Genomic DNA, 11,060 nt, shown 5'->3' with positions numbered 1-11,060 from the left:
ATATATATAATATGTGTATATGTATAATATGTATGTATGCACTTGTGTGTGTGTGAGTGAATGATTTTGTATTTGTGTTTGTCTCTGACACAGTTTGACAACTGGTGTTGGTTTGTTTATGACCCCCCCCCCCTGTAAACATAGTGGTTTGGCCAAATAGACAGATAGAATAAGTGCCACACTTAAAAATTAGGTACTGGGGTTGATTTGTTCCACTCAGCATTTCAACGTAGTGCCCCACACTTTAATGACAAAATCATATTAAAAAATAATAAATACACTAATTTTTCATGCTTACACAGATTACAATATTGTAACTCTAATTAGTGATTCCTTATGACTACTTCAACAAGAACAGTTTTTGTATGTTTTTAGATGGCTTATGTCTGCTTTGCTAAGGAAGTCTAATGATACTAAATCATGCCTTGAGTTATCTCCCATACAAGCCAACATGATCAATACATTATTACTCTCTAAATGATAGTGTCATTTCTTCATTGAATATTTTTCTTGCATTTATTTATTTTGTTTTAATTGTTTCAGTCTTTGGACTGTGGTCATACTGGGGCACTACCTGAAAGATTTTAGTTGAACAAGTTGACTCCAGTACTTATGTTTGTGTTTGTTACTAAGTCTTGAACTTATTCTATTTTGTTTTTCTGCTGAACCGCTAAGTCATGGGGGATGTAAACAAACCAACTCCAGTCATTAAGCAGTGGGTGAGGGGGGACAAACACAGATGTAAAGACACACACACATACACAGATACACATGCACACATATACACAGATAGATACATACATACATACATGCAGGCATACATATCTATGATGAGCTTCCACACAGTTTCCATCACAAAACATTGGGCACCTAGGACTGTAGCAGATGGTGTTACGTACCTGCTTCTCAAATGTGGTGGGTACTTTCTTCTGCACCAGCTTTCAGTCTTCTTTCAGTTCTGTCTTAACAATGGTGCTACTCTGGAGCAGTGGAAAACTGCCAGTGTCATTCCTCCGTTAAAAAAGGGTGACTGTGTGTTGCCTGTCAAATATCGTCCAGTCAGTCTCACTAGCTGCATTACCAAACTGATGGAATCTTGTGTGAGAGAAAGACTCTGGAACTTTTGGAATTCTCATAGCCTTATCCAGCCCTCACAGTTCGGATTTATCCCTAACTCCAGCTGCTGTGATCAACCTATCAAATTTCTTGATGACATCACTTGGGTCACTAATGGTGGTTCATGGGTTGATGTTGATTACCTTGATTTTGCTAAAGTTTTTAATTCTGTGCCACACAAAAGACTTATGGCAAAACTCTCTGCAATGGGTATGAAAGATGATCTTTTTAACTGGTTGGAGTCCTTCATTCTCAGCCAAAAAGAGGTAGTCACAGTTCTAGGACAGCATTTTTCACCCTATGAGATGTCATCTGGTGTACTGCAGGGATCTGTTTTTGGTCCCCTTTTGTTTGATGCATACATTAATGACATAGATGCCAACTTAAATAATGCCAAAGTGCTGAAATATGCAGATGATAGATATCAAGCTGTACCTTGAGATAAAAAGGACAGATCCTAAACACTATAGATCTTTCCTGCAATCGGATCTGGACACAATGCAATAATGGATCATGGATTGGCAACACAAGCTGCCTATGGACAAGCATACGATCATGCATCGTGGCAGGAAAAACCCAGTGTCTACATACTCTCTCTATAATACTAATATCAAGAAGTCTTCTTGTGAACACGACTTGGGCATTACTGTCAGCAGCAATTTGCACTGGACAAAGCACATCTCTAAAATTGTCAAGAAGGCCAAGGGTATCTTGGCATCACTCAGCAAGACCTTTGTCAGCCGCTCTCCAGCTATCTATTTAAGGCTGTATATAGCTATGGTGCGGCCACACATGTAATTTGCATCACCAGTCTGGAACCCCTTTCTTACTCAGATTTGTGCAACCAGGTGAATACCCTCCAACAGGCATTTATCATACTCTGAACACCTTGCTTCTCTGGGCATAGATACATTGAAGTTCTGACGCCTGGCAACTGACTTGTTAAATACCCACGAAATTATTAACCATCGTGCCCAGACCTAACTTGAGCACCTTTTTGAGCTCCATGTGTCTAACACATGTGAGTATGACTACAAAGTCAAGAAACAGCATAGCTCCTATGACTTTCAGAAACATTTTCACACTCAGAGTTGCTGAAGCATGGAACAAACTACCTGCATCAGTTGTTAGTTGCTGAGACATTGTATCCTTTAAAACCTCCATGCTTCCTGCAATTCACCACTATTACACCTGATATCCCCCCACTCCATATGCATGCACACATATACATCATGACTCAGAGACTTTTCACTTTCCTGACTTTTGTACATAACTCTATGTATTGTACATACACCTTTGATGAGCTGTTGTGCACCTGAGCACTATACACAATAATTTTATTATTATTATATATATATACATACATATATATTCTTATCATATTCTTAATGTTCAATATAAAATATGTTCCCATCACCTACTTAACAGTTGTTTCCTGTTGATAGTGTCTTTGTGTTTCATTTTCCTGTTATGTCATGGTGAATTAAGTCATTAATCAAATGGGAAAGGTACTCAAATGTCAAATAGCATATATTCCTATATTATGCAAATATCTGAATTTTTAAAAAGAATTTTGTTGCATTTTATTAGTGGCCTGTTGATTTCATTAATTAATATGTTAGCTATTGAACACATGCATAGTTAGTAAGTTATTGACATTATTCTTTTTTTTTCTTTTACTGTTTTAAGTCATTGGACAGTGGCCATGCTGGGGCACCACCTTCAAGGGTTTTAGTCGATTATAACGACCCCAGTACTTTATCTGGTACTTATTTTATCGACCTCGGAAGGAGGAATGGCAAAGTCGACCAGGGCAGGTTTTAAACTCAGAATGTAAAGGGACTTAACCAAATAGCACAAGGTATGTTTGTCCAGTGCTCTACCGATTCTGCCAACCCAACACCCTTTGTTATTCTTACTATTATTCCAGTAAGCTGCTGCTCTCATCAGGAATTTTTCATCACACATTCATATCTTGTTCATTGATCTCCATCCACCTCATCACAAATTCAATGACAAACAATGTACATATTTATTATTATTCACAGCCTTTGTAGCCAATAAAGAAAGAGTCATTATTATTATTATTATTATTATTATTATTATTATTATTATTATTATTACTATTATTTTCTTTTTATTTATTTATTTATTTATTTATTTTTCACATTGAAAAAAAGAAGATAATGAAAAAGGCAATACATATTTATTAACTGGAAAAAAATTAACAAAATAACAAACACGACTCTAACAAAATACAACACTGTTTGAAATAAAAAATTTCTTGCCAAAAAATATCCCAAAAGGGAACTTTGTAAAATAAATAAATAACAGAAGAAATTAAAAAAAAAATTGTACCCTCAAAAAATATTGTTGACCGCTTTCTTTTATTAACAACTTATTCAGTTATATTTATATTAACTAAAAATTTTGTTATCTTCCAGTCATTAGGTGTAATCCCTCGACCCTTACATTTATATCCTTATTAAATCCTATCCTTCTACTCGTATAAATATCTTCACCAGCTATTGGTGCTCTTACAGATAACTTTTTAAATCTACACACACAGCATTTCTTCAGTCAGGGCTCACATCACTTTGGCTGCACTTACAGCTCTCTGAAGAAGCTTGCATGGGCAGATGACAACTCCAGAACCTTATCACCATAAATATTAGGTAAGTTTTTCACAATATCAATACTAAAACACAGTATTTATTTATTTATTCTTAACATATCTCATTTTTGACATGATTAATAAGAAAATCTTGTGTGTACACACACACACAAATATATATCTATATATGTGTAAATATACATATGTATATACATATACACACACACACACACACATATATATATATACATGCATATATACATAAGCATACATATACATATAATAAAAGATAGATAGGTAATCGTTAAATGTTATCAAAGCATTTATGAAATGGTCATACAGATATTCATTTTTTAAATGTTGCTCTACAGGTTTTCTATAAAATTTAAAGCCAGAACAGAAGATTACAACATTTTGTATACAAATTGTTGTGGCGATGCCCCCAGACAAAGAAGTAGGATCCCCCAAGACATATAGATAGAGGTAGTCTGGCCATGGTAGGGTGTTGAGTAGCAGTTGTGTAGCGGTTGAGTAGCAATCATCCAAAGGTGCTAGATAGCAGTAGCTTGAGACATAACACAAATACATCTATGTAAATAATGAATGCAAAGACAGAAAAATTGTTAATGTGTCTACATACATATTTCCAGAATTATTGCTCTTTCTTCAGCACCACATCCAACCCATCAACAATCCCTGAATACATTGCTTAAGTAGCCACTAAGTTTAGTGGTGTAACACTCCTGGACAGACTAATTTACATATTAAACACATTCCTGATAATCAGTACATACATATTGGTTTCAAATTTTGGCACAAAGCCAGCAAGTTTGGAGGAGGGGACAAGTCGATTACATTGACCCCAGTGTTCAACTAATACTTATTTTATTGACCCTGAAAGGGATGAAAAGCAAAGTCAACCTTGGCAGAATTTGAGCTCAGAATGTAACAACGAACAAAATGCCTCTAAACATTTTACACGAGGTGCTAACGATTCTGCCAGATTGCTGCCTTCAATTAGTACGTACATATTAATTGCTGGTATGAACACTGCATTTCGTTTTGCAACCATAATATACTACCAAGTATATTAAAGGTTTATCAGTCAATACTGTGTCCTACTTTGTGTTAACTTCGCATTGTTTTCATTTGTAAGCTTATCTCTGCAGATTTGCTATAGAATCTAGAGCTAGCACTGAAAGTTATGATGTTTCGTATATGAATATACCTATGTAAACAATGCAATTAAAGATAGAAAAATTGGGTGTACGTGCAAAGTTCAATGCAAGCTCTAAATTCTATAGAAAGTCTGTAGAGAAACACTAAAAGATGAAAACAATGTATTACTAACACAAAGCAGGTCACAGTAGTATTGACTCATAAACTTTTAATATATATGGTGGTATTAGGCTGCAAACTGAAATATGGTGTACTTACCCACAGTTCATGCAGATATGAACATATTTAAATATAATCAAGTAGAAAACCGGTAGAAACCAGAAAGAGGAAAGACCATAGCAGTTCATCACAAACAGGTAGATATCCAGAAAGTTCAAATCCTTCATAGTAGTTCTTTATAGATAGGTAGATACCTAGAGAGTCCATACTGTAACAACACCACACACACAGACACACACACAGACACACACACACACACACGTATACACACACACACACACACACACATATACATACACATGGTTTGCTTCTGGTGGGTATTAAGGAGGAGAGAATCTTTTTCAGGTTAATCTAAGTTAAGTTGAAAAACATGTATATTTAAATTTCTAATTCATAATTTTTAATTAAAATTTTTTTACATTGAATAAAATAGAAGTTCCTAAAGTCATTAAAATATTTAGTCATTGTACTATTTCATCCTTCTTTGGAGCCATCAGCATAACAAAAGTCAAGACAAATATCCAGACAGTTCATACACTAATGTCACAGATAAGAAAGAGAGAGAAGTATCAAAGCAATCCTTTGTAGATGTTTCTGTGATATTAGAATATGAACTTCTCCTATTTTTACCTGGTTTTTCTGCTTAATTATGTTTATTTACCTATCTGTATGATTATTTTATAAATGCTTTGGAGCCATTAACTACAGCGAGTCCATCTTTTATTTGATTTTACTTCCATTAGTTTGACTGGTACATTGCCTGTAGCCAATTCTTGTTTGCCTAGATTCTGTTTCTCACTGTTTGATGTTGGATTTTAGGTATTTGATCTGGTCTGAACACTAATCTGTCTGTATCTAGTATCTTTTGGCATAATGTCACCCATTACATATATTACACACACACACACACACACACACACACACAGACATGTATGTATGTACATGGGATGACAGTGCTAAGCAGTGATGTGTATAAATACAAACTTGTTATCGGTTCAAATATGCTTGAGGCATATTGAACCCATAAGAAAGTCATTCATTGTATTTTGTCATGATAAAAATTTCTTGGTGTAGACAGATCACTTCAAAAGTGCATACATCCACCAGTCTGAATGGTGGGACACTGTGAGCTGACTCGGTGTGTTTACACTTATCTGTCAACAACAAGAAACTTTCTCCATGAGAGAATATACTGAATGGTTTTGTTATGGGTTTGAATATGCCTGGTAAGAAGCTTATGTATATATATATGTACACACACATGCACATGCATGCACATACATACACATGGTTTGTTTCTGGTGATATCATTAAAGGAGAGAGAATATTTTCCTGGTTAATCGAAGTTAAACTGAAAAACATGTATATTTAAATTTCTAATGCTTAATTTTTAATTTTCTGTTTTTTTTTTACATAAGATAAAATAAAGTTCCTAAAATTTTAAAAGCTATTAGTCATTGGTAGCCATGTATAGCACTGTTTCATCCACCCATGAAATCATCAGCACAGCATAAGTTAAGACATAAATTAAGTTTTAGAAATTTAGAAATGCTATTATGAGTGGTTGCTGAATGAGGAGAAAGTTTAGGAGGCAGGGAAACCTATCCAGTTAGACCCAACATGGGAACCAGCTATTGAGGATGATCGTTACATAGTTGCCATTAGAAATATGAAGGCAGGGTAAACAACAGGACCATCAGTTACAGTTACTACGATGGTGAAAATATCTGGGGAAATAGCACTCGTAATTCATCCAATTAAATAGTACAGGGAGATGTTTTCCTGTAGTAATTGCATCATAGTCAACTATTACGAGGTTAAAGGAAATGATTTAGAAAGAGACCCAACAGAAAGGAAGCAATCATATTTTGTTGGATTTCTATTGTAAGAAAACATTGAAAGACAGACCAAAGGTAAGCTGAGAGGAAATCAACCATCAAAGGAATCAGTTGTTCTATGCAAGAGTGGAGATAAAACTGGTATAGACATGTGATCTGTATGAATGATAATGAAGAGGTGAAGACGTATCAGGGGATCCAAGTAAAGGGGCCTTGAGAAAGAAGTAATGTTGTCTAGTTTTATGGAGCTTGCTTACTAGTTAGTCTGGCCATGCTCCTGGATGCCTCAATGATTTCATACAAGCATGCCATCCATCATGGTCTCCCATGTTATGTCCTTAATTCATCAACATTTGCCATTCCACTATCTTGAAGCAAGTTGTTCACATAGGTTAAGATGTTTTCTTTCCCGGTTTATTCTTCCTTCAACTGACTGCCATAAGACCAGTTGACACAGGGGTTCTTCTCGGTGCTTGATGCAATAACTAGCAATTCTCATTCTTCTCTACTGAGTCTTCTCAGACACTTTTGTTGGATCTTGATAAAGCTGCTCATCACCAGAAATGGAAAAGAACCATATAATGCCTTCTTCTTTGACATGAAGTTGGATAATTAAAAAGTTTAAAACTATCGTTATTTTATCAAGCAAGGTAATTAGTCAGTACACCCTTCATTCTTCACAGATAGTGGGGCAGTCATTGTCCGTTATATATAACATTGATCTAATACTTTAAGTCGAAAATATATTCAAATTTAGTAAATATTCCTATACTAGAAGGCAGCAAGCTGATAGAAACGTTAGCACGCCGGGCAAAATGCTTAGCGGTATGTCTTTACGTTCTGAGTTCAAATTCCGCTGAGGTCGATTTTGCCTTTCATCCTTTTGGGGTCGATAAATTAAGTATCAGTTTTGTACTGGGTCGATCTAATCGACTGGCACCCTCCCTCCAAATTTCGGGCCTTTTTGCCTAGAGTAGGAAAGAAAAGAATATTCCTATACAAGATACGTCCGTTGCAAGGGAGGCAATTCTCCACTAACCAATTCTTATACGGATCTCTGTGTGTCTGTGTGTTCGTGCTGATTTTTGTGTCGAAATCGCCTTCACCGAATGTCAGACTGTCTCCGTGTGTCTGCCTAAAATTGGAAATTTTTATTCGAACTGTAGAGATCAATACACATACTTTGAACATGTGCTTCTGTGTTTGACTGTTTTCAGCAGTTTATCCGCTTCACACACTTTCCTCTTCCTACCCTCCCCCTCTCCCCTCTCCCCTCTCTCTATATGTGTGTGTGCATGTGTAAGCGTTCGAATGTGTTTGTATTTGTGGTTGTGTGCATGTGTGTGTGTGCGCGCATGTGCATGTGTGTCGCATGTATATTTTTATCTGTTAATCTTTGATCTTTTACTTGTTTCAGTTATTGGACGGCAAACACAATGGGGTACCATCTTGAAAGCTTTAGTCTATCAAATCAACTGCAAACACAATGGGGTACCATCTTGAAAGGTTTAGTCTAACAAATCAACTGCAATACTAGTGCTAAGTTTTAAAGTCTGGCACTTATTCTGTCATTCTCTTTTGCCAAACTGTTAAGTAACAGGGAGTAACATTTAAGTAACAAATGAAAACCTGTTCTCATGTGTGAGGAATAAACACAAGCACAAACACACATACATATATTATATATATATACCCAGACCTATTCCCCATTCTTTTTTTTTTAGGTGGGGGTAGCCACAACAAGACACACACCAGGCATTCTATTCATTTCCCAGCTCAAAGAGGCGAGCCCCATCCCATGCTTGGGTCAGGGCACAGAACGCAACCCCCAATATCAGCAGTGGGGCCCAACAGCATGTGCTGGTATACCCCTGCCACCTCATGCTGGTTCCAGGTCCCATTGAGCGACATCAAATTCACTCATCCATCCACAAATACTCTTCAAGCTTTCCTATCATTTATAAACTCGCTTGCCTCTCTCACTCCAACACCTCTAACCACCAAAACTTTCCTCACTCCATCAATCAACACAAACTGAGGTCTGCCTCTGGTTCTGCCTTCATCCTCCTCCTTACAATCCACTCCTTATCCATTGTCTCCATGTGGCCAAACCACCTCAACGTTCGTCTATCCATTTTGGTTGTTAGTTTTTCTCTCATTCCTGCTCACCTTCACACCTCCTCATTCCTCATCCTCTCCATCCGTGTCACACCAACCTTAGCCCTCAGCCATCTCATCTCAAACACATCTAGTCACCTCCTTTCTGTGTCTCTCAGCCCCCACGACTGCAACATATAACATTGTCAACACAGTCACGCCCTCATACACACCTCTTTTAGCTTTCATACTCAACCTTTTATCTCTCAGCATACCTTTCACAACTCCAAGTATCTTACTCTATTTCCTCACTCTATATCCCACTTCCTCAACCAACCTCCCATCCACCGTGATCCAAGATACTTAAAAACACTCACCTCCTCTAACATCTCACCATTTATACTCACATCCATCCTACCAGCCATTCCATCTCTTGAACATCTCATCACCTTACTCTTAGCTACATTCGCATTCAGTTTCCTCCTCTCACACACTCTTCCAAACTCTACTACCAGTCTCCTCACTTGCTCTTTCAAATCTGCCACCAGTGCTGTATCATCAGCAAACAACAACTGACTCACTTGCCATTTCTCTTCAATTTATCCCACCATTTGGGCTTCCCTACCAAGGGTTCTAGCATTTACCTCTCTCACCACTCCATCCATATATCATAAATTAAACAGCCATGGAGACATCACACAACCCTGTCTTAAACACACCTTCACATCAAACCACTCACTTACTTCACCACCCACCCTAATGCACATCCTACATTCTCTATAAAAACACTGTACAGCTATCAACAATCCACCATCTACTCCTTACAACTGCAACACCTGCCTCATGGCAACCCTATCCACATGGTCATATGCCTTCTCTAGGTCCATAAAGGCCCAATGCACATTCCTCCCTTTCACCAAAAACTTCTCACAGCTACCTTACCTTAAATATTTCATCTGCACACCCCTTCCATTCCTAAAACTGCACTACTTCTTCCCTAGTACACTCTCTGCTTGGTTCCTTGCCCTTACAATCAGAATTCTCCCATACAGTTTACCAACTACACACAATGGACTTATACCTCTAAAATTTCCACACTCAAGTTTATCCCCTTTACCCTTGTACAGTGGCACTGTACAGGCACTGCACCAGTCCTTTGGTACTCTTCCAGTCATATAACAAACATTCAATCTCTAACCATTCAATCACTGTCATATATACTGCATTCTACTGGTTCCCCCCTGTGACTGGGTGTTGGGGACCGCTAGACTGCAGTTGCCGTATTCCCTGCATGGCATAAGAGGTGACAAAAAGGGGCAAGAACAATGGGACTGGGATTCCACTCCTCCTAGTAACTTCATATTCCTAAAAAGACAACAAGGAGTGACACATACATATACATATATATATTCTTTTATTCTTTTACTTGTTTCAGTTATTTGACTGTGGCCAGGACTTATATTCTAAGCCTAGTACTTATTCTATTGATCTCTTTTGCCAAACTGCTAAGTTACAGGAACCTAAATACACCAACATCGGTTGTCAAGTAGTGGCGGGTGGACAAACACAGACACAAAGACCAACACATCATCATTATCATCATCATTTAACATCCGTTTTCCATGCTGGCATGGGTAGGATGGTTTTGACTGAGATCTGGAGAGTCAGTGACTGCACCAGGCTCCAATCTGATCTGGCAATGTTTCTACAGCTGGATGCCCTTCCAAACGTCAACCACTTCAAGAGTGTAGTGGGTGCTTTTTACGTGCCACTGGCACAGGAGCCAGTTCGGAGGGGCCTGGCAACGATCACATTTGGATTGTGCTTTTTATGTGCCGCCAGTACAGGAGCAAGTCAGGTGGTACTGGCATTTACATATCATATAGACACACACATATATATATATATATATATATATATATATATATAATATATACACACACATACACATATATGCATACATATATATATACATATATATATATATATAAACACAT

The 11,060-nt window shown here is 37.3% G+C and overlaps 1 protein-coding gene and 1 long non-coding RNA gene across 8 annotated transcripts in view; one reads left to right on the top strand and one right to left on the bottom strand.

Moving 5' to 3' along the window:
- LOC128249440 (uncharacterized) overlaps positions 1–11,060 on the bottom strand; it is a 347,579-nt gene that overhangs the window by 35,250 nt on the left and 301,269 nt on the right. The gene's annotated exons all lie outside the window — the stretch shown is intronic.
- LOC106868934 (protocadherin beta-15) overlaps positions 1–11,060 on the top strand; it is a 165,989-nt gene that overhangs the window by 86,679 nt on the left and 68,250 nt on the right. Inside the window, exons 3-4 of one of the 6 annotated variants that reach the window (XM_052973082.1) lie at positions 2,806–2,977; positions 3,686–3,790. The exons of 2 other annotated variants lie outside the window; for them this stretch is intronic. In XM_052973082.1, coding sequence (XP_052829042.1) covers positions 2,806–2,940 — 135 coding nt within the window. In that variant the 3' untranslated portion in view covers positions 2,941–2,977; positions 3,686–3,790. Of the gene's footprint in view, positions 1–2,805; positions 3,600–3,659; positions 3,792–11,060 lie in introns of those variants that run through there. 3 more of the 6 variants (XR_008265537.1, XM_014914407.2, XM_052973081.1) reach the window with 3 other exon arrangements.

This window comes from Octopus bimaculoides, chromosome 14 (assembly GCF_001194135.2).
Source record: "Octopus bimaculoides isolate UCB-OBI-ISO-001 chromosome 14, ASM119413v2, whole genome shotgun sequence".
Taxonomy (NCBI): Eukaryota; Metazoa; Mollusca; class Cephalopoda; order Octopoda; family Octopodidae; genus Octopus; species Octopus bimaculoides.
Note: the sequence above shows the minus strand (reverse complement) of the source record. Positions and strands in the feature narration are given on the sequence as shown.